The sequence below is a fragment of the Cibotium barometz genome, chromosome 38 (genome assembly GCF_041138505.1).
Source record: "Cibotium barometz isolate CiBa-2024 chromosome 38, ASM4113850v1, whole genome shotgun sequence".
Lineage (NCBI taxonomy): Eukaryota > Viridiplantae > Streptophyta > Polypodiopsida > Cyatheales > Cibotiaceae > Cibotium > Cibotium barometz.
In genome coordinates this window covers 37,170,912-37,195,406 of record NC_141083.1, presented here as the reverse complement: position 1 = coordinate 37,195,406, position 24,495 = coordinate 37,170,912, and the positions used below count along the sequence as shown (strand labels likewise).

The 24,495-nt window shown below is 45.7% G+C and overlaps 1 protein-coding gene across 1 annotated transcript in view; it reads left to right on the top strand.

The window, feature by feature from the left end:
• Window positions 1-4,058: 4,058 nt before the first annotated feature.
• The window catches only part of LOC147616665 (uncharacterized), a 34,965-nt gene continuing 14,528 nt past the window's right edge, over window positions 4,059-24,495 (top strand). Inside the window, exon 1 of the mRNA XM_086777733.1 lies at window positions 4,059-4,512. Within this exon, the coding sequence (XP_086633859.1) occupies window positions 4,106-4,512 (407 nt within the window). The 5' untranslated portion in view covers window positions 4,059-4,105. The remainder of the gene's footprint in view (window positions 4,513-24,495) is intronic.

Genomic DNA, 24,495 nt, shown 5'->3' with positions numbered 1-24,495 from the left:
GATGCTGACAAAGCATAGAGAAGCATTGCGGTATTAAATTGGCACTAAGGTTTTATGGACCATTCAAGATCATTAAAAAGATTAATAACCTTGCTTATTGATTAGATTTGCCATCATGATGAAAGATTCATAAGTCTTTTCACATTAGTCTTCTTCTTTCAAAGGACCTTTACCTTCCTATCTAATTTATGAAGAACCTCCTTTGATTGTTGATGAACAAGAAGAACTTATTCTAAATTCAGTCATCATCATTGACCATCAACATATTACAATAAGAACATGTAATGTATATACCGAGCCGATGTTATCTACTCATATCAATAGACATGCAATTGAGGTTGGTTGCAATCCAAGAGGGGATGTTACATGTGACAGGTACTATCTCTCTATGATGCACTGGCTATGCCTAGTGTGTCATTTTATTTAGCTCAATATCCTAGGTGATTATATTTACTTGATGTTGAATATATGCTTACGCGGATTTAGGTTATTGTGCTTGTACTTGTACCGTATGTGTGAGAGTTGATTTGTTCAGTGGGCCCAAACAATTTCGTATTCACATGATAATAGTTGGTTGTGATGAGTGAGTCCACTCAATTTGCTACTACATATTAGTATTATTTTGTTGAGTGATTCCAATTTAATTATGACCTAACATTGTGGATTGTATGAGTATAGGCTATGAGTACAAGGATGACGATATTTTTTTTAAGTGCACGTGTGCACCCTTTTTGGTTAGGCCGATTGTATATAGTTGTTGGGCAAAGGCTTTATTATTTTTATACCTTAGACATCGACAAAGCTTACTTTTGTAAAAAGAAAAACCTAATTTTAAAAAAGTAGACTACTAATGGTTATAAGGGCTTTTTTTGTTAATATAATTTAAATACCGCATGTGGGAGGAGGAGCCACACATGTCAGAGGCGGAAATATATCAGCAGACATGCAATTGAGGCCAGTTGCAATCCAAGCAAGAGATAATGTTACATGTGATGTGTACTACCTCTCTATGGTGCGTTGGGGACACCTAGTTTGTCATTGTATTTAGCTCAATATAGTGCATTGAGGACACCTAGTGTGCTATTGTATTTAGCTCAATATTGTGGGTGTTTCTATTTAATACTTGATGCTGAATATATGCTTGAATAGATTTCAGTTGTTGTGTTTGTGCTTCTACCATACATGAGAGTTGAGTTGTTGAGCAAGTCCAAACAATTCTGTATTCACATGATAGTAGTTGGTTGCGAATGAGTCCAATTAATTGCTACTACATGCTAGTATTATTTTGTTGAGTGATTCTAATTATTTAATTATGGCCTAACATTGTGGATTGCATGAGTATAGGCTATGAGTACGAGGACGACGAGGTTGGGCACTAGACGTGAACACCTCCCTCTCAGGGATTTCAGTTGTTGTGTTTGTGCTTCTACCATACATGAGAGTTGAGTTGTTGAGCAAGTCCAAACAATTCTGTATTCACATGATAGTAGTTGGTTGCGAATGAGTCCAATTAATTGCTACTACATGCTAGTATTATTTTGTTGAGTGATTCTAATTATTTAATTATGGCCTAACATTGTGGATTGCATGAGTATAGGCTATGAGTACGAGGACGACGAGGTTGGGCACTAGACGTGAACACCTCCCTCTCAGGGATTTCAGTTGTTGTGTTTGTGCTTCTACCATACATGAGAGTTGAGTTGTTGAGCAAGTCCAAACAATTCTGTATTCACATGATAGTAGTTGGTTGCGAATGAGTCCAATTAATTGCTACTACATGCTAGTATTATTTTGTTGAGTGATTCTAATTATTTAATTATGGCCTAACATTGTGGATTGCATGAGTATAGGCTATGAGTACGAGGATGACGAGGTTGGGCAATAGACGTGAACACCTCCCTCTCGGGGATTTCAGTTGTTGTGTTTGTGCTTCTACCATACATGAGAGTTGAGTTGTTGAGCAAGTCCAAACAATTCTGTATTCACATGATAGTAGTTGGTTGCGAATGAGTCCAATTAATTGCTACTACATGCTAGTATTATTTTGTTGAGTGATTCTAATTATTTAATTATGGCCTAACATTGTGGATTGCATGAGTATAGGCTATGAGTACGAGGATGACGAGGTTGGGCACTAGACGTGAACACCTCCCTCTCAGGGATTTCAGTTGTTGTGTTTGTGCTTCTACCATACATGAGAGTTGAGTTGTTGAGCAAGTCCAAACAATTCTGTATTCACATGATAGTAGTTGGTTGCGAATGAGTCCAATTAATTGCTACTACATGCTAGTATTGTTTTGTTGAGTGATTCTAATTATTTAATTATGGCCTAACATTGTGGATTGCATGAGTATAGGCTATGAGTACGAGGATGACAAGGTTGGGCACTAGACGTGAACACCTCCCTCTCAGCATTATTTTTGTCTAAGTGCATGTGTGCACAATTTGGATTTACTATGGTTAGGTCTAGTGTACGTAGATGTTGGGCAAAGATTATATTATTTTGTTATCTTAGACATTGGACAAAAGTCATTTTTGTAAAAGAAAATCCCAATTTTGGAAAAGCACTCTATTAATGGCTCCAAGGGTTAGTTTTGTTCATATGATTTAAATATTGCGTGTGGAAAAAGGAGCCACACAAATCAGGGGGGAAATTACACCCAATCGTGTGTTCTTGACTATTATCTTATGTGTTTGTTTATGCTTGGTGCAAGGTTAATTTATTGGTTATTATGGGCGAGAGAAATCTTCATGTACAAGATCCTTTGACACTTCTTCACCCCCTTCACCTTGCTAGTGGACATTTACACAACTCTTAATTTTCCTATCCTATCATCTAAACAAATGTGTTTTGAGCAATGAAGCCTAGCTAGACACATCTTTAGCTAGACAGTCCTCACTATCTCATATTTGAACAATTTTGATTTTTTTAATTGTAGTATATGCATTTAAAATGCTATAAATTATTAAGAATAATTGAACAAAAAATATCAAGCAAAAAAGTATTTACTACTTGCTCATAGTGCATTAAACATGCCTTACATGTACACATCAACGACGTCCTGAACATCATGGCATATCTCACAAACATGTCTCAAAATATTATACTTACTTGCCTCTATAACTTAGATATCTCAAAAACATGTTTATACAAAATGCAAATGTGAATAAAAACAACATGGAGTTCAAATTCATCTCTATGAGAACTTGAAAAGCAACATGCAGCTTTAGATATATCAAAATAAATAAATCCATGCAAAGAAATGAAGAGAGAGAGAGAGAGAGAGAGAGAGAAAGGGAGAGAGAGAGTTGCATGCACAAACCAAAATCATGTGGGGCTACTGCTACGACAATGCAAATCAAGTAGTAGGCGAATGATATATCTGTGCTTACACTAGAAGCTGCACTGATTCATTAAGGAGGAGTAATACATAGGATTATAAGAAGGGCATGTTTACAACATGTCATTGAACACATGCATGTAAAAATCAACATTGTGTGTGTGAAAGAGAGAGAGAGAGAGAGAGAGAGAGAGAGAGAGAGAGAGAGAGAGAGAGAGAGAGAGAGAGTCCCGACCGGTTTTGGTGCCCTCAAAACCATGTGAAATTAAACTGTATCAAGTCTCTAGTCAAGTTGTGAAGAGAGGAGCTTCAGTGAGCAATCAAACAAAGAAATCTTGTGTCGTAGATTGGTGTGTCTCAATGAAGAGATGCATGCAAAAATCTACATGGTTTGTGTGTTGAGAGAGAGAGAGAGAGAGAGAGAGAGAGAGAGAGAGAGAGAGAGAGAGCCATGCTAAAAGTGGGTATTACAGCTCACATAGGTCGTGTAAAGGGGTTACTATTGTGGCACGTCTCTTCCTTGCGGTCAACTCATTTGGTGGAGAATGACACGACTGTATATTGGATGAACTACATCTATAGTTCGGAGTAATTAGTAAGAGAAAGCTAGTGCATCAAATGGAAGCCATATGGCAAGTAATTTTTGATAATATATTTGCTATTAAGAAGAAGAAAAAAAAAACAGAGCCATGCTCGCATTGCCCACTATTTGGCCTTGGCGGGCAGCCGTTAGTGTGTAATTATCGTTCAGGCTCCTCCAGAGGATGGCTGCAGCTATGGCGATGGCAGCTTCTGCGGTGGCATGCGCTTCCTCTGCGCCACCACTATGTTCATTTTCGTCTCCATCCTCTTCCTCTCCAACGCCACCCCCTATCCCCAAACAAGTTCGAGTTCCAAACCCTAGCCTTAACCCTAATTTGCCTTTATCGTTGTCGTCATCCCCACACGACCCCTCCCTGCGGTTCGCGAACCTGCTGTGGTTCAAGGGTCCCTACAACACGCAGATCTTCGTTGGGGAGACGGAGCCGGCCGATTCCGTCGTCAAGCGCTTCCGGCGCGCCGTCATGCAAGCCGGCATCATCGCTGAATGCCGCCGCCGCCGCTTCTTCGAAACCCCCCAGGACATTACCAAGCGGAAGCGCCAAGCAGCCCAGCGCAGGAAGTCCAGATCGTAAGTTCTCTCGCCCCTTTTCATTATCATATAATGATCTTTGGAGCTTTTGTTTTAGTCGCTCTGCAGCTATGTAGGTGCATGTAGATGTCAGCCTAAGGAGTAGTATGCGTCATAGGCATTTCAATTACACTCATGTAGTAGGGGCCAGCCATAAGGAGTGGGCAGCGTTGCAAGGGGTAGGTAATACCGCTAGCCAACCCCTAGGCACCAGTCGGCAGCCTTATGGGCTTGGGCCAACGGTTGGCGAAGGCTAAGAGGCCTGGATAGCAGTCGGCCAGGGGCAGATTGCAGTCAACTAGCAACCAGTAAAGTCCACACAGCATATTAAGTATTAAATGCTAATTAAAACTGGTCGTGGCAGAAATAAACAAGCTGACAGCCTTGAGCCCCTTTTGACAAACGACCACCCCTTGAGTCCATATAAAAAGGCAAGCCATCATCAATCCCAAAAATCATCAGAATAAAATCAGAGTTACAAGCAATATGGTCAAGCATGTGTGCATAGGCCTCAGCCTTTGCATACTTACAGTCACTCTTTCAACCCAAGGCAAATGAAGCTCAGCTTCTTCAAGAGATTAGAACACACCAACCCTCAATTTCAGGCCGGTGTATCCTCTTCAAAGATAGCTTCACAATCGCGTACAACATATGCATAGTACTACCCAACGTTTTGTTGCTTTGTCCTTGCGTTTGGCGGTCAGTCAATCAGTTTGTCCGCTCAGTCTTGTGGACACAGTTTAGCTTGTATTCAGTTCTCCAGAAGAAGAAATAAAGCAAATACTCTTGCTTGCGGGGGGGCCCTTCAATGGGTAATTTGGGACCCCATCTGGGAAGGCCTTGTTGTTTCACACGGTCCTGGCTTGGCGTATGCTACATTGGTATGAGAGCTTGGGACGTGTTTCAACTAGGCAACCTAGGGTGAGAGCATCCAAGGTGGATGTTAAAGCTAAGATCGGGAAAAATCACTCCGTCCATCCACCATGGCATCAAGCTTCGAAGACATCACTAAAGAAGAAGAACCATTCGAAGAAATGCTTCCGCTAAAAGAAGACGAAGACAACCAAAAGTTAAAGGAACAGATAAGGCAAGTCTAGATTCAACTTGAAAGAGTCCAAATGGAAAAAAATCTGACAGAATTACAGGCAACCTTGGCCTAGCAAGAGACACCCAACGAACAAAGTTCCTCAATGGAACAGTGGTGTGGATGGATGACTGAAAAAGAAGAGCGAGATTGTGAAGCAACATTGGCCAAACAATTGGTAGAGAAAGCCAAACGCAAGGCCAAAGAGGAGCGACTGTGGGCAGAGCTCGAAGCGAAGGCGAACCACGAGCGACATGCCCGAGAAGACTTTAGGGATCAATTCCAACACACTCCGGACTCTGGTAACTTCTTTCCACCCTTCTCAGTCCTCCACAACCTAGCCACGACCTCGACAACAGTTATCCGTGCCTCACCGAACTTCACCAAGTACGACGGCAGGTGCGACCATTCGGTTGTGAGTCGTGACCTAGTTTATTCACTAGTTTGTTGCCCATTTTCCACTCTCCAAGATCACAGACACCCAAGATAAAGTCCATATGGTGGTTCCGCACCTCCCAAGTGATGCAGTCACTTGGTGGCAACATTGGTTCCGTTTGCGCACAAATTCTTACGCTGGCTTACCGGACTATGATTGGCACCCAGAATGGTTCCCTTGTGCTCACCTATTCCAACAAAGTGATCACATCAGCTCAACAGTTGGGGAAGTTCGAGGAGGAGAAGTTGAAGCAGTTCATTCGGGGATTGGGTCCAAACATTCGGTTTCCCGTTCGAGACTTTGAACCCTAGACTTATGATAGGGCTTTGACTCTTGCGCAGAACCATGAGAAGTGTTAGAAGTCATCTCGTGTCTTTATCAGACACCAGGGCCTCTGTTGTGGATGTGCCCGCCCTATATAGGTGTTTTTATCATTTTTCCTCACTCCTCGTATTTTTTCCCCATTTTTTCTCGTTTTTTTCCATGGTGTGGGTGGCTGCCACCACAGGTTGGCAGGAGCTTCTGATGCTGGCCGACTGCACTCTTGGACACGTGGGTCGGCCGACCTTATCAGAAGTAGTCGTGGAGTTTTTTTCTGCTGGCCGACTGGATGTGCCCAGTGGTGAGGGCTGGCGGCGCATGCTAGCGCTGGCCGACCCCATGATGGGGCCATATGAATAGGCCCCATTGCCCCACATTGTATTCATTCAGTTTTCCTCGAGATCTTGTGTATAGAGAAGTAGTCGTGGAGTTTTTTTCTGCTGTGGCCGACTGGATGTGCCCAGTCGTGAGGGCTGGCGGCGCATGCTAGCGCTGGCCGACTGCATGATGGGACCATATAAATAGGCCCCATTGCCACAGATTGTATTCATTCAGTTTTCCTCGAGATCTTGTGTATAGAGAAGAGTTATACGCCTATCTCTCTCCTTCTCTTGTGTTGTCTATTTTTTGCACTCTACTTGCTCTTGTGGTCTCAGATTTGGTCATCATTTCCGTTGCGTATTTTGACATGGTATCAGAGCCCTAGGCTCTTGAAAGATCTTGGGAGTTTTCTGAGCAAGAGGGGGATAGTTACGTTGCTGATTGGTGGACTGTTTGGACTGTTCGGGAAGAGAAGTTGCAAGAGGAAGGCGGGCTAAGGTGCTGGACAGCCACTTGCAGGTTTAGAGTTTTTTTCACACCCACCCACCCTTTTTCAGTTACATCCTCGTGATGGCAGATTTGTTAGAGATGGCTGAGAAGCATGTGAAGATCCCGACTCTCCCCACGTTCCCAGTGGACTGTCAGTTAGACGGGAACAATTACGGCATCTGGAAGGTTATGATGGAGTCTGTGTTGGAGTCATATGACCTTGCTGATTTCATCGTTATCGGGGTTCCACAGCCGGAAGCAGAGGAAGAGGAGTTAGTCAATGAAGAAGGACCGCGAGGCACAGGCACAGGCACAGATGTGGGATCGTGTCAACGCCAGGGTCCGGTCATTTATTTTCCTCAATTGCACACCACAAGTAATCAATCACGTAAAGCATATGACGCTGGCCAGAGGCATATGGCAGCACTTGGCTTCTCTTTATAACAGGGTATCACCCATGAAGAGGATCTCCTTGGAAGTGCAGATGCGGGTTATGAACCCTGCAAGTCATCGACGATGCGGGAGCACATTAACAAGCTGTAGGCCCTTCAGCAGGAAGTCCTCCAGGCTGGGAAGGAGATATCATCTGAAGACATGGCCATTACTTTGCTGTCCCACTTGTCTGCTGAGTATTCCGCTTTCTACTCCTCTTTGATTACGAGTGGCAGGCTCAGCACCATTACCTGGGAGGAGCTTGTGCCCATGGTCTTGGACGAGGAGGAACGTTTCACGAACCCTCCTCACAGCGGAGGTTCGGAGGCCTTAACTGGCCAACGGTCGAAAGGCCGGAATAACAACAAGGGCGAAGGAAAGGCTTCACCGGAGAAGTCTTCTGAGAAGAAGCCCGACACAGAACGAGAGAAGCTGAAGGCCGAACGATCCTGCAATGATTGTGGCGAGAAAGGCCACTATTGGAGGAAGTGTCCTAAGCGGATTGGGAAGAGTGCTGATTCTTCAGCCTCAGCTGCAAAGACTCTTGCATTTGTGCACTTAGAGATGATGGACTCCGATGCTTCATCGTCTTCGAGCGAGGAGGCAGTTGGCTTCACCGCGAAGGATACCCGGGAATGGATTCTTGATAGTGGTGCTTCTAGGCACATGACTGTCCCGTGACTTCTTTTTGGATCTGAAACGGCAGTCAGGTCGCATTTTAATTGGCGACAACTCCACTTTTCCGATACACAGTGAGGGCTGGATGGAGATTATTCCCGACCGCAAGGGGAGCAAGCATGCTTCCCGTGTTCTTTACATCCCTGCTCTGGGTTTTCATCTTCTATCAGTGCATGAAGTATGCAAGACTGGCTTTCGGGCGGAATTTGAGGAGCATTCAGTTGCTCTACGGGACCGGGAGACTGGCCAGGTTGTTTGGGAAGGCGGTGTGGAGAATGGTATCTACAAGCTCTTTGCACTCTCCTGGCCACTTAAATGTGGATGCACTGCGGCGAGCTTTCCGAGACCAGATGGTGGTTGGCTTGCTAGATGTTGGCAGTAGGCAAGGACGTTGCAGTTCTTGCATACGTGGTAAGCAGCACAAAGAATCCTTTCCGAAGCAGGCTTTCAGGCGGGCTTCGAAACCGTTGGAGTTGATTCACACTGACTTGTGTGGGCCTCAGCAGACACCATCATTGGGAGGATCTCTCTAATTTATGCTACTTGTTGATGACTGTACCAGATTCATGTGGGTCTACTTTCTTTCACAGAAGGACGAAGCTTTTGCACGGTTCAAGGATTGGCACGTGATGGTGGAAAAAGAGTCTGGATTGCAGGTAAAGACTCTCAGGGCTGACAAAGGGGGTGAATTCTCCTCGACTGTATTTCTCAGATTTTGTGCAGATCATGGCATCAAGAGGGAACTGGCCAACACAGGATCGCCTTCAGAGAATGGAGTTGTAGAACGCAAAAACAGGACTGTGGTGGAGATGGCGAGGATCATGCTGGAGCATCGTGATCTTCCTCGTCCACTTTGGGGAGAGGCTGTGGCAACGGCTGTCCATACCCTCAACCGGTCTCCAATGACTTCAGTACCTAATATGACTCCGTTTGAGGCATACTTTGGCAGGAAACCTGATGTCTCACACTTCTGTGTTTTTGGGAGTGATGCGTACGTACATATTCCGAAGAAGCAGAGGGGGAAGCTTGACTCCAAGTCCCGCAAGCTTATATTTGTGGGGTATAATTCTCTTTCCAAGGGATACAGATTGTATGATCCAGACAGGAATGAGATTGTTGTCAGCCGGGATGTGGTCTTTGATGAGCATGTTCCAGTATCCACTGTCGAGGAGCCGCCACTTCTTGGAGATCCAGAGGAGTCTGATGATGATTCCCAGACCATTGTTCGAGTTGATCAACCTCAGTCAGTACAAGAGGTTGAGCCCGCAGCTGGAGTAGAGCCCTGGCAACGGCCGGAGGCTCCTCCATCTGTTCGAGTACCCAGGTGGTTGTTGGGCACCCTTCGGGAGTCAAGTGTCATGGAGTTATCCTCCGAGTGGACCACAGAGGACGGCCCTCGAAGATCACACAGAGTCCGAGACAAAAGCAATACAGCGGAGCTTCTTCAGGTAAACTATGCTCTGATGTCTCGCATTATGCGGGACAAGGAGCCCACTTCCGTAAAGGAAGCCCTCTCACAGGATACTTGGAGGAAAGCCATGCAGGTGGAACTTGATGCCATCGAGAAGAACAACACATGGGAGTTGGTACCGAGGCTGTCGAAACGGTCAGTCATTGGTGTCAAATGGGTCTTTAATATGCGTCTGTCATGTGCATGGTCAATGCCATGGACAATCTTCAGACGCTGATCCAGAATAGGCACCCAGATAAAGAGTATTAGAACTAGGACATGGAGCACAAAGTGCTATTTAGCAGTGTACAGATTGGAGCAAAAGCATGGAGAAGGATTGTCGGCTGCGTTGGAGGCTGTCGGGAGCAGAGGAGTGCTGTCGGCTGCATGAGGACCAGATGGTGATGATTATGGACATAAAGAGGGCAGTCGGCTGGCCGACCAGCAGTCGGCCAACAGCCCAAATATTCCCAAGTGACTATAAATAGCATGGATGCTCATCATTGTACTCATTCACTCCCACTTTGGGTGTGGGTCTAGACTAGGAGATTTTGGTGTTTACCACCTTTTATGTAAGGCAGCCTATGGCTGTAGATTAGGGTACCTTTTTGTACCATATGAATATACTGAATTTCCAGCACATCTCTCTCTCTCTACTCTCTCTCTATATCTGCGTTTTGCATCAGATGGTTTCCAAGAGTACACGGATATGAAGCCCAAGGCAAAGAACACAGAATCGGGAAGAGCTCCGAGGAGGTTTGTTGGTGGTGTTCCACAAAGCCAAAGGGGATGGCAGTCCTGTGAGCCAGACAGGGTCTCGGGCAACGGTCCCAAGGGAGGTTTATCCTCCAAGGGTGATGTGAGAGTGCCAGACTCATTTCTCAGGAATGAAGACCAAGACGGTGTTCAAGGCAGGGCAGGAATGGATTGTGGACTTGATGAAAACAGATGCATAGATCTTCGTGTGAGACAGAGTGGTTTGGAGAACAGGCCGGGCTTTCAGAGAAAAGGGTTGCCAGGGATGGATGGATGACAGAGGGACTTCGGGAAAGGATTGGGATGATGACAGTCATCCAAGAGCAGGTTGGATTCCCGTCATCAAGTTTAGCAGAGGGGGATGTCATGTGCATGGTCAATGCCATGGACAATCTTCAGATGCTGATCCAGAATAGGCAGCCAGATAAAGAGTATTAGAACTAGGACATGGAGCACAAAGTGCTATTTAGCAGTGTACGGATTGGAGCAAAAGCATGAAGACGGACTGTCGGCTGCATTGGAGGCTGTCGCGAGCAGAGGAGTGCTGTCGGGGCTGCATGAGGACCAGACGACGATGATTATGGACATAAAGAGGGCAGTCGGCCAGCAGCCCAAATATTCCCAAGTGACTATAAATAGCATGAATGCTCATCATTGTACTCATTCACTCCCACTTTGGGTGTGGGCCTAGACTAGGAGATTTTGGTGTTTAGCACCTTTTATGTAAGGCAGCCTATGGCTGTAGATTAGGGTACCTTTTTGTACCGTATGAAAATACTGAATTTCCAGCACATCTCTCTCTCTCACTCTCTCTCTCTCTACTCTCTCTCTATATCTGCGTTTTGCATCAGATGGTTTCCAAGAGTGTTTAGGGCTGAAAGAAGACTCCCAGAGCTTCCGCCTGTTTACAGTGTCAGATGGGTCGGTGGACAAACACAAAGCCAGACTTGTGGCTAAAGGTTATGCTCAGCGGCCAGGCATCGACTACGAGGATACCTTTGCACCGACAGCACGGATGACCACGATTCGGACGGTTCTTGCCCTTGCTTCTTCTCAGAGGTGGCCCGTGTATCAAATGGATGTAAAATCTGCGTTCCTTAATGGTGACCTGCTGTATGTTGAGCAGCCTCCAGGCTTTGTTGTTCCAGCATCAGAAGGGATGGTTTATAGGCTATGTAAGGCCTTGTATGGTCTTTAAGCAGGTTATGGTGTTGCTTGCGAGGTTGTGTGGTTGCGGAGGCTGCTAGGCGAGATTGGGTTTCCACAGAAGGAGCCCACAGTCATCCAGTGCGATAACCAGAGTTGTATAGCTATCGCTGGAAACCCGGTCTTCCATGCCCGGACCAAGCACATAGAGATACAGTATCACTTTGTACATGAGAAGATCTTGGCTGGTGACATCTTGCTACTTTATTGTTCGACGGAGGACAATGCAGCGGACCTCTTCACAAAGTCTCTACCTCAGGCTACGCTCAGGCGGCACTCCAGCTCCCTTGGGTTGATTTCATAGCCAGGAGCTGATAGGGGGTGTTAGAAGTTATCTCCTGTCTTTATCAGACACTAGGGCCTCTGTTGTGGCTGCCACAGGCTGGCAGGAGCTTCTGATGCTATACGACTGCACTCTTGGACACGTGGGCTGGCCGACCTGATCAGAAGTAGTCGTGGAGTTTTTTTCTGCTGGCCGACTGGATGTGCCCAGTCGTGAGGGCTGGCGGCGCATGCTAGCGCTGGCCGACTGCATGATGGGGCCATATGAATAGGCCCCATTGCCCCACATTGTATTCATTTAGTTTTCCTCGGGATCTTGTGTACAGAGAAGAGTTATACGCCTATCTCTCTCCTTCTCTTGTGCTGTCTATTTTCTGCACTCTACTTGCTCTTGTGGTCTCAAATATGGTTATCATTTCCGTTGCGTATTTTGACAAGAAGATGCTCAATGGAGGCAAGCCCAAGACCGCTCCAGTCACCCCCAAACCTCAGTAGCAGCAGACGCAGATCACTTAGTAGAACTAGGCGTCTATCCAATAGGCAGGTAAGGGGGCACCCAACAACAAGGACTAAAAGAAGAAGGGCCAGACTAGCTCTTCTACTCGGAAGGAGTGACAGGATGGACCCAAGAAGACCCATGAAGAAAAGATCAAGGAGGGCCTTACTGGAGGATTCTTACAGTCAGATGAGAAAGGGCGGTATTTCAAAGAGAACCGTTGTTTCTTTTTGCCACCACATGGGGCATGCAAAGAAGGATTGTACCAAATGGCAAGCAGGAAAAGGCAAACAACCAGCCTCTATAGTGGCTACCGCCATTGTTCTACCACCCCCTCCACCCTTGCCCTCAACCACCAATGCTGTTCAGCTTTTGCCCACTTTGAATGCGGTACTCGTAGTGGTATTCAATGACAAGCAGGAGGGCGGAGGTGAGAAGGTTCAGAAAGGTCTTATCGGAGTTGAGAAGGTTCAGAAAGGTCTTATCAGAGCTTATGGCATAGCGAAGGGTAACAATTTGTTATTCTCTTCGACATGGGTAGTTTAGAAGATTCCATCTCTCTGCAGTTGGCGACCAAGATAAAATGTGCCCTAGTGCCTTATCATTTGGACGTGGATGGGTTCACTCCCAGCTTATGTACCCATATCACCCAGAAAGCTCAATAGTTTGCCTTCACAGTCTAGAAGGCTCAGTTTCAGAGGGATTTCATTCTCGCCCCTCCTCGGATGCGACATGATCCTAGGGATTCAGTGGTTTTGCTAGTATGCGCCCATTCCTGATTGGAGGCAAGGCACCTTCACAATCGTCAAAGGTCCAGAGCCTACTATTATTCGCGGGGATCGGAGCATTCAACGTATTTCGCTCGTTTCCCACCTCCAAGCTCTATGTCCGCCCATAGAAGATATCGACATCCATCGCAACTCCGTTAGAGCCACAGATGATAGGCCTCCTCCAACAGTTTCAAGACGTCATGTTGAGGGATGATCTTTCACCCAGACCTCCACCCTCTTGTCCTGAAGACTATCGTATCGATTTGGTACTTGGAGCTGAGCCATCGAGGAAGCTAATGACAAGTGTTTCTTTGTTCGAGTCGCAGAGCGAGCTTGCTCGTTTTTGCCCCTGGCTCGAAAAATAAAAACAAAAAACCACTCAATAAGTTTTCGTACCGTCTTTCCAAGGCGTTGGAAGCTGAGTTGGAGATGCAACTAGCGCAGTTGTTAGGTCTGGTTCCTGTTAGCAGTCATCTCCTGTATCTACAGTGAGGGCCTTTGTTGTGGGTGTGCCCGCCCAGAGCCTTTTCTCATTTTTCCATATTTTTTCTATTTTTTCTTTGGTCGTGGGATAATCCTGTGCTGGCCGACTCCCTCTGATATGGCCGACTTCATGTCTTTTTACTGGCCGACTGTTTATGAGCTGGCCGAGTGGCTTTCTCCAGTTGTGGACATGTTTTGTTGGCTGTCGGCTGTTTTTGCTTGGCCGACTAGCATAGGAGGGTGGTATAAATACCATCCTTGGTCCCCCACTCCAGGTTGTACCGGATTCACCTGTATATAGTAGATTTCTCACACATCTTTCCTGTGCATCAATGACACTTGTATGAGGCAGCCTTTGGTCGAAGATTTTCATCCCTTGTCACACGGTTGATCTCTCCTTCCTTGGAAGCCAACAAGACGACAAACTTTTTTAGCCATCATTGAGTCAATCAAAGAGCGTCTTACCAAAGCTCAGGAGGCTTACACCAGATAGGAGAATAAGTCACGGAGAGACATCAACTTCAAAGAAGGTGAATGGGTATATTTAAGGATTATGACGCAAAGACTCAAGCAAGTGGGCAAGGGCTGTCCAAAGTTGTCATTCAAAAGTTTTGGTCCTTTTTCCATCATCAAGAAGATAAGCGATGTTGCCGTGCAACTCAAATTGCCAGACAGTTGGACGATGCACAACGTCTTCCACGTCTCTTGGTTAAAGCCCTATATCAGACCTTCATTGCATAATGTTTTAGAAGAGTAGTAGCCATAAATGGTTGATGAAGCAGAAGTCACAGAGTCTAAGCTGATCCTGCTACATCGTTGGAAGCGCGGTTTTGGACGACGTCTTCGCCAATTTTAAACCAAGTTCAAAGATCGAGGAACCCATGAAGCCGTTTGGCTAGATGAAGAATTCTTCCTCGAGTATCCATAGTTATTGGTGGACTATCTAGAAGCCATGAACCTGCCGCCAAGCTAAGCTCGAGGGAATGTCACATGCACCCATGCACTCTGGTACACAGTGACAAACTGACTCATCAACAGTGCAAGAATCATGGATAGAAGTAGTAACTTTTAGGATATTTTGTTGTAGGCCGTGACCCCTTTGTGAGCCCCATTCCGGGATATGTTAGGCACAAGGTACGTAGGTCAGTCTCCGAGCCATAGAGGTCAGTGTTAGGTCAATCCTCTTAACCCACTTTGGAGAATTCAGCAAGTGATCATCACGTAGGTGCATGCAGATGTCAGCCTTAGGAGTAGTTTGCATCATAGGCTCATTAGTTACTCATGTAGTAGGGGCCAGCCCTAGGGCCAGCTCCAAGGCAGCCCCAAGAAGTGGGCAACCTTGCAAGGGGTAGGTAATACCCCTAGGCACCAGTCGGTAGGCTTATGGGCTTGGGCAAGCAGTCGGCCAAGGCTAAGAGGCCTGGACAGCAGTCGGCCAGCAACCAGTCAAGTCCACGCAGCAAATCAAGCATTAAATGCTAATTAAAACAGTTGTGGCAGAAATAAACAGGCCGACAGCCCCTTCTGACAGCCGACTAGCCCATATAAAAAGGCAAGTTATCATCTGTTGGGTTTTATGCTGTGTATGCACCCAGAGGAGTGCTAGTGATCATCAGTAGATTACTGGGGCACTTTTTACTTCAGTTAGTGGAGGTTTTTTCCCCCAGTTTAGCCTAGTTTCACTTATATTCAGTTTATAGGTGTTTTGGTCCACCCGACACATTTTATGGCCGGACATGTGAACACATATCTTTAGGGTCACTATTATGTGGCTATTGTACTTCACTTTTCATCAAGCATAATACTAAAGTCGTGTTCTCCCTCTCTGTTGCTCTCCACGCTTGTTTGCAGCATCTTCAAACCCTAACCCTAACACCTTCATTGCCTTCATTTGGTATCAGAGCTTTGAAGGCTTGCCTTGCCCTGCCCGTACACTGCCAGTACATCATTGCTGCTGCCCGTACAACTCTGTACGTTATTGTTGCTGCCCGTACACCTGTGCGCCGTACTGCAGTTACCGTACCAGTTCGTCGTTGTCAGCACCCGTACCTGCTTCGTACAGTCAGCGTCGACTGTACTTGTCAACGCTGGTCGTCTGTCGTGTACTCAATCGACTGCTGCAACAGGTGTCGCCTTGCTCTTCACTGTGCAACAGGCGTGGCCTTGCTTCCGTACAGTCAGCGCCGCCTTCAGGTATTGTACCTGCCCCGTACACCTGTCAGCGCCGCCTTCAGCATCTGGTCGCCTTGCTCTGTACAGTCCTCTGTACAAACCTGCGCAAACAGCCGTGCAGCATTCAGTGCTGGGTACCTGCTTCTGTACCAGTCGACTGTACCTTCTGTACATTCGATTGAAGCTTCAACACTGTACCTGCTTCGACTGTACCTGCTGTGCCCAATACGACTTCCAGACCTGCAGAGTACCTGTTCGCACTGTTCAGTACAGTGCTCCGTCAGAGTACATCCACTGTACTTCAACTGTACCTGCAGTTTGCTCCATACAGTAAACTGTACCTGCACAGTACAACAGTCATTCACATTGAAGTCAATTTGTACCTGCTAACATCACACTGTGGTAAGCATTACAAGTTTTGAATATTGGGCATTTTTATTTTCTCTGTGAAAATCTACAGGCAAATACAGGCAGACTTTCTAGCAAAGAACTATACAGGTTTTTTGCACAGTTTGGGTGCAGTAAATTTGGGCATTTTTGGGGCATTTTGGCATTGTGTACGCCATTTGCTGCTCTACTCAGTCATTGGTGCATTGAGCTGCACATTCAGAGGATTGAGAGTGCAGGCATACTTGGGTGAACTGTATTCAGTGGAGTACAGTTGTTTTCAGGGTTTTTGCTATTGGGTTTTTTGATAAACAGGTACAACATTGTGCGTAAGCATAATGGCAAATCAACAGCAAAGTGATGTATTCACGTATTTGTCTAAGGAAGACAAATTGGACGGCACGAACTACTCATTGTGGAGTTTTATGCTGAAAAATGTGCTTGTGGCAAAAGGTCTTTGGGATTTTGTTAGTGGTGATGAACCACGTCCAGGTCCATTGGCTCCAGAGACTCCTCCCCAAGGGGGTGCTCGTGGACGAGGACAACAGGTACAGGCTCCAGGGCAGCCATTGCCTGTTCAAAGAACAAATGCTCAAAAGACATGGGATGCCAGGGATGCACAGGCTTTGTCACTCATTGCATTGTCGGTACAGAGGTCCATTATACCTCATATTCGTTCAGCTGGCTCTTCACAGAATGCATGGGTGACTTTGGAGCAGATGTATGCTGCTCGTAATGAGGCTAGGATCTCATTTTTGAAAAGAGAGCTGGAAAATCAGAAAATGAATGAAGGAGATGATATGTCTAGCCACTTAAACAAGCTGCAGGATTTGAGAGAGCAACTCATCAATGTGGATGAGATTATTCCTGAGACACAGCTTGTGTCCACCATCTTGCACTCTTTGCCAAGATCTTACTTGGCTTTTCATACCTCTTTGAACCTCAGCATGAGGAATGCTGTTGAACCCCTCAAGTATCAGGAACTTGTTGCTCTCTTACTACAAGAGGAGCAAATGAGGAAGAATATGAACATGAACACAAATGCTGAACAAGCATTTACTACAGGTCAAAAGGGGAAAGGAAAAACTCAGCCAAAGAGTTCAAATCAAAATTCAGGTGATGGTGGTTCTTCACAGGATACCAAGAAAGGTGATGCACAGCCCAAGAAGAAGGGCAAATGTCATTACTGTAAGAAGCCAGGTCACTACATCACGGAATGTAGGAAGAGGATTGCCAAAGAGAAGGCAAAGGAAGCTGGGATGTCTGTTAATGATGCTTCTAAAGCTCCTCCAGAGACTGCTTCTTTTGTTGAGGACAGGGATTACTGTTTTTATACATGCAGCTATGATGCCTCTTGGTCTTCACAGGCACTCAGTTTGACAGAGCATGCATGTACTTGGTATTTTGATAGTGGTGCCTCAAAGCATATCACATCTCGCAGGGATTTGTTTAGTCATGTTGGCCCTGCCCCTGTTGGCAAAACTGTTCAGTGTGCCAACAATGCTTCATATCCAGTTCGTGGCATTGGGGAGATTCAGCTCACAGCCATTGATGGCTCCATTCTCCGCCTTACAGATGCCTTATATGTACCAGGGATAAAGAAGAATTTGTTGTCCATTTCTTCTTTAGCACATTGTGGTATGCAAGTCCACTTTGATGATGATAAATGCATGGTCAGCAGAGACAAAGCTAATGCCTTGACCTTGATGCTTACTGGTACATTATGTCATGGACTTTATCAGTTGGATGCATTTCAGCCAGTGGATCAGTCTGCTTATAATGCATTCACTCTTACTCCCGCTATGGTTGATGCGGAGTTATGGCATGCTCGTATGGGGCATGTAAATTTTGGTAGTCTTATGCTTATGCAGCGACATAACATGTTTACAGATCTACCTCTCGTGGAGAAGCCTCCAGATCACATTTGTGAAGGATGTATTTTGGGAAAAATGCATAGGTTTTCCTTCCCACGTGATCAGGCTCTAAGAGCAACTGCAAAGTTGCAGCTTATACACAGTGATCTTTGTGGTCCCATGCGGACGAAGTCATTAGGTGGTTGCTTCTATTTTGCAACATTTATTGATGACTTCTCTTGTATATGCTGGGTCTATCCTTTGACACAGAAATCACAGGTATATGATGCATTTTTGGCCTTTGTAGCACTTGCTGAGACAGAGTCAGGATGCAAGATCAAGACTCTCCGTTCTGACCGAGGGGGGGAATATATGTCACATATGCTGAATTCCTTTCTTGGGAGTAGAGGTATAAAACATCAGTATACTACTCCTTACACTCCACAGCAGAATGGGGTTGCAGAAAGGAAGAATCGGTCACTCATGGAGATGGCCAGATGTATGCTAAAGGCAAAGAGGCTACCACATATCTTTTGGGTGGAAGCTGTCATGTGTGCTTGTCATATTTTGAATCGATGTCCCACAAAGGCATTGGTTTCTATTACTCCTTTTGAGGCTTGGCATGGCCGCAAGCCTTCTGTATCGCATTTTCGTATCTTTGGGTGTCTTGCATATGCACACATACCCAAAGAGTTGAGGAGGAAGTTGGATGATAAAGCCACAAAATGCATTTTTGTTGGGTATAGCCGTGAGAGCAAGGGCTACAAGTTATATGACCCACTATCGAGGAAGATATTCACTAGTCGAGATGTAATTTTTGATGAAAAATCAGAAATATCCATGGCTGGTTATGAGGCAAATCAGGCTGAAAATGATGTGTTTGAAGGTCTACTACCTATGGAATTTCATTGCACAGTTGGTGATCCAACTAATGAGGGTACAGGACAGCCAGCAAATGATGTAGGTGGTGCAGAAATTCAGCAGCAAAATGAACCAGAAGCTGAACCAAATATGGGGCAGCAGGCACCACAGGTCAGACATATACCTAGATGGTATTTGAGGACATTACAGGACAGCCATTTAGAGGGTCCTCTTGCTGGTCGTACTCGTAGGGAGACAAGGACCAATGAGCATGCACACATCATGGATTTGAATCTGGTTATGGCAGCCAGTTTACAGGATGATGATGAACCTGATTCATTTGTGGATGCACGAGATAATGTGCATTGGAACAAAGCCATGCAAAATGAGCTTGATTCTATTAAAAGGAATCAAACATGGGATTTGGTTGATCTGCCCAAAGGCAAGAAAGCAATTGGTACTAAATAGGTCTATAAGTTGAAAAGACATGCAGATAGATCCATTGACAGGTACAAAGCCCGTCTAGTTGCAAAGGGCTATGCACAGAAGAAGGGCATTGATTATGAGGAGACATTTGCTCCTACATCTCGTATGTCGACACTTAGGTGTGTCATTGCATTGGCTGCACATCGTGGTTGGGTTGTTCACCAGTTGGACATAAAGACTGCATTCCTACATGGGGACCTCGAGGAGGAAGTTTATGTATTTCAGCCCATGGGTTTTGCAGAACATGGTCATGAGGAGAAAGTATGCAGGCTGAAAAAGGCCTTGTATGGTTTGAAACAAGCTCCATAAGCTTGGTATGCAAAAATAGATGCTTTTCTACTCACTCAGGGATTTGTGAACAGTCCATCAGAAGCCACTCTGTATGTAAAGAAAGAAGAGACAGATCTGCTGGTCATCACTCTTTATGTGGATGATCTCTTGCTCATGGGATCAAATGATGACAAAATTGCAGCTTTTAAGGAGATACTGCAACAGACATTTGACATGTCTGACTTGGGGCTTGTACATTACTATTTGGGCATACAGTTTGTGCAGGATAACAGAGGCATTGGGTTGTTGCAATCACGTTATGTTGCTAAACTTTTGGAGAAGTTTAAATTTCAGGATTGCAAGCCTATTAGTACTCCTATGGAGCCTGGGATGAAACTGTCACTACAAGATGACAGTATTTCCTTTGATGCCACTACATATGCTTAGGCTGTTGGGTGCCTCATTTACTTGTGTAATACAAGGCCAGATATTCAGTATGCAGTCTCTCAGTTGAGCAGATTCATGCACAGCCCGCGGTTGTCACATTGGCAAGCTGTGAAGCGTGTATTCCGTTATTTGCAGGGTACCTTGTCTCTTGGATTGCTTTATCCTGAGGGGGGTGACATGCAGTTATACGCTTACAGTGATTCAGATTGGGCTGGTGATTTTGATACCAGACATTCCACTAGTGGAAATTGTTTCTTTCTTGGCTCTTCATGCATTTCTTGGCTAAGCAAGAAACAGACCACAGTGGCCACTTCGTCTTGTGAGGCAGAGTACAGAGCAGCCTACACTACTACTGTTGAGTGTGTTTGGCTGCGTCGTCTCATGACTGATATGGATATTTCAGTGGAGGAGCCTACACCTATCTATACTGATAGTCAGAGTGCCATTGCTGTGGCCAGGAATCCTGTGTTTCATGCTCGCACGAAACACATTGAGATTCACTATCATTTTGTTCGGGAGAGACTCCAGGCAGGAGATATCAGTCTGATCTACTGTCCTACAGTTCAGAATGTGGCAGACATCTTCACCAAGGCATTACCACGTCCGAAATTTGAAGCATTCCGCAGTGCTTTGAATTTGTTTCCTTTTGGTGGATGATGTACAGTGATCACATATCACTCCAGGGGGGTTTGTTGGGTTTTATGCTGTGTATGCACCCAGAGGAGTGCTAGTGATCATCAGTAGATTACTGGGGCACTTTTTACTTCAGTTAGTGGAGGTTTTTTCCCCCAGTTTAGCCTAGTTTCACTTATATTCAGTTTATAGGTGTTTTGGTCCACCCGACACATTTTATGGCCGGACATGTGAACACATATCTTTAGGGTCACTATTATGTGGCTATTGTACTTCACTTTTCATCAAGCATAATACTAAAGTCGTGTTCTCCCTCTCTGTTGCTCTCCACGCTTGTTTGCAGCATCTTCAAACCCTAACCCTAACACCTTCATTGCCTTCATCATGAGTCCCAAAAATCATCAGAATAAAATCAGAGTTATTAAGCAATACAGTCAAGCATGTGTGCATAGGCTTCAGCCTTCGCATACTTACAGACACTCTTGTGCTTTTAGCCCAAGGCAAACGAAGCTAAGCCTCTTCAAGAGATCTCAGCACACCAACCCTCAGTCTTGGGCCAGTATCCTCTTCGAAGATAGCTTCACAGTCGCGTACAACTTATGCACGGTTCTGCCCAGCATTTGGTCGCTTAGTCCTTGCATTTGGCGGTCAGTCAGTCATTTTATCCGCCTAGTCTTGTGGACACAATTCAGCTTGTATTCAATTCTCCAGAAGAAGAAATAAAGCAAATACTCTTGCTTGCGGGGGGGGGGGGGGGTAATTTGGGACGCCATATGGTGTCGTCTCGACTACATCTTTCAGATTCATGTATGCTGTTTAAAGGATTGCTAAAAACTCGCTAAACTCAGGTTTAAAGGCCTCGTTGTTTCACATGGTCCTAGCTTGGCGTATGTTATAGCATAACTACCTCTTGAAGTTCCAACATCTTAGTATCAAGGTATGCTTTTCTACCGCTCCCATCGCCTTGGTCTGCACAGACATAACTACTTCTTGATTGCCCCGTTGGTGATGTCCAGCCGGGGTTTCCATGAGAATAGAAGAAATGTAAGGAGAAACACCATCCTGCAAATCTCAAGAAAGCGTGTATATATGGTCAAATCTTGCCCGTGTGTGTAATGAAGTAGTGCAAAGGAGACACCCTCTTTAGAGTTCAAATCTTGCCACAAGGGATGGGAGCTCTTTTGTTTGTTAAGTCTGGTGTGTACCCATATAAAGCAACACCCCCCCACGTTTTTTTTCTGAATGAAACTGAACATGCAGGCTTTTTCCAAAAAATGCCCCCAAGTTTGTAAAAAAACATTTTTTCTAAAACAGGGAGTTTCATGCTTTTTCCATATTTAAGTCCTGCATGTGCTTTTTCCTATGTGCAGCCCTCTCCTCTCTACACTGCAGGATGCTGGCTGCCTGTTGCATGTGTGTGTACCCTTGCCAAGCTTAGGGTTGTTAAGCCTTTCCGTACGCGAGTCGCATACTATTGTTGCAAGCACGTAGATTTATGCACTTTCTTGCACATTGACACAAAACTCGGCCTATGGGGTATCTTGGGCTAAGGTATGGAACACACCCAATGGCTGGATACACCCTCGCACGCACCTCTCTCTCTCTCTCTCTCTCTCTCTCTCTCTCTCTCTCCCCCCTCCCCCCCCCCCCCTCGCGGCCCTCATACCACATGTTTCAAGCATGCGTGATAGAAAACCACAAGAAGCACTAAACTGAGATCGAAACCCTAGCAAATACCGTAAGAAAAATATGTGGGATTCTCGACATACATGCGACCATGTGTGAGACATGCAAAAAGCACCATACCTTTTCAACCGAGATCAAAACTCTAGCAAATACCATAAGAGAAATACTTGGGATCCTCGACATTCTTGCGGCCATGCAAGAGACATGCAAACAAACCTTGCTTTTCTTGCCTCCATCCTTAGGATCGCTTTGATTCCAACTGTGAGATCCCCCAAGATCTCCCTAAACACAAGTAACAAGATTAGTTCCAAATAGAAGGGGGTGCAGTTTGCTAGAAAACGCAGTGTCAATGGGAGAGAAGAGGAGCGAGAGAAAAACGAACACACTCCTGCACAAGAGGGAGAGAAGATAGCATTCAAGGGAACTTGCTTCAGCTTGTTTGCACTTGTGATGTCATGTGCATCCTGCACTTGGATGCCATGTGGACATATTTGTACAAGCAAGTGCAGGATTTGGAGTGGTAATTGGTCCCTTGTGAGCCCCAATCCGGGATTAGTCAGCTAGGGTTCCACTCTAAGCGTCCAAGGTTAGGTGTACAAGTCCGGTACAGGGTCTTGGTTAGGTGTGCATTCCCGCACATGAAGCAGTGTCAGTCCTGTTGGGGTAAAGGCGTTATGCCCACCCTTATAGTGTGTACAAGCCCATAAGTTATAGTACATAGTACACTTAGTACTTTTAATGTACTAAGTGCACTATGTGTACTAGTGCAATATACATGTGTGATAGGGGAGTCACACACTCATTGATTGATGAGTTGACTTATCCCCACAACTCTCTCTCTCTCTCCCTTGCTTCTCTGTGTATGTCTCCCATGAATGAACTCTAAACCCTAATACTGGTTTCTCCCCATCAACTGGTATCAGAGCCCTGGAGCAGTCGTACTGGTCGTGCTGAATTCTGGTCGCCTTTCTCTGCCCAGCCAACCAGCGTGGGCTGCCCGACAGCCACGAGGTCTGGCCAAGCTTGGCGCTAGAGGGAGGGCCATCGCTGGTGAGAAGCGTCATCAGCACAGTCGACTACTTAGGCTTGCAGCAAGGGACCTGGACACAAAAGCGTCGACTTCAGGCGGATAGGTGGCCGCTATTGCTGGACGTAGGCAACAGAGCCAGGCGCCTACAGCAGTTCAGCGTGAACGAACACAGCAGCAAAGTGAGCAGCCGTAGCGCTGGGCGTCGAGCGTGTAGCGTCGGCTGGTCCAAAAAGCGAGCGAAGGCAGCAGCCGTAGCGCTGGGCGTCGAGCGTGAGCAGCCAGCCGAACATTGGCGAAGAATTCGAATACATCAGGAAGGCGACGTCAACAAGCGCTGCCGTCCGTCCTTCGGAAAGTCTTCGCCCTCGCATTGGCTCGCTTCAGGCTAAGCGTTCTCGCCAAAACAGCCATAGCCATGCTAAATCCAGACACTAGTGATTGTGTTCAACCTCTGCGATTGCGGCAACCTAATCAACTGGCTGAGCTCTAATTTTGGGCACTAATCGCAGAGATAAATCTGAGAGCTGGCCAGAATTGAAATGGGTTTGTCACAGGAAAAGCGAGTCCCTTATCTGCATCAGTTTTCTGCAGAATAGCACCAAATCATCAACCTGCAAATCAGAGAAAAATCAGAAATTTGAAAGGTATTTTGCTTCAATTTTTTTTTGGGACTTGCAATTGAGCAGGTACAATTATCAATTGAGCAGGTACAGGTGCCCAATTGCTCAATTTTTGAGCAAAATTGGCAAAATTGGGTGACATTGGTCACAATCAGGATAAATTTGCAGGAAATTGGTCAAATCAGGATCAATTTGCAGGAAATTGGATGTCGAAATTTGGGGCTTTTGATGTAATTGTGCAATTAAGCACTCATACATGCTGTATGATGTAAAAAATTGCACATTTGGGCAAAATTGCAGCAAATTGCAGCAAATTGCAGTGCAAATCAAGGGG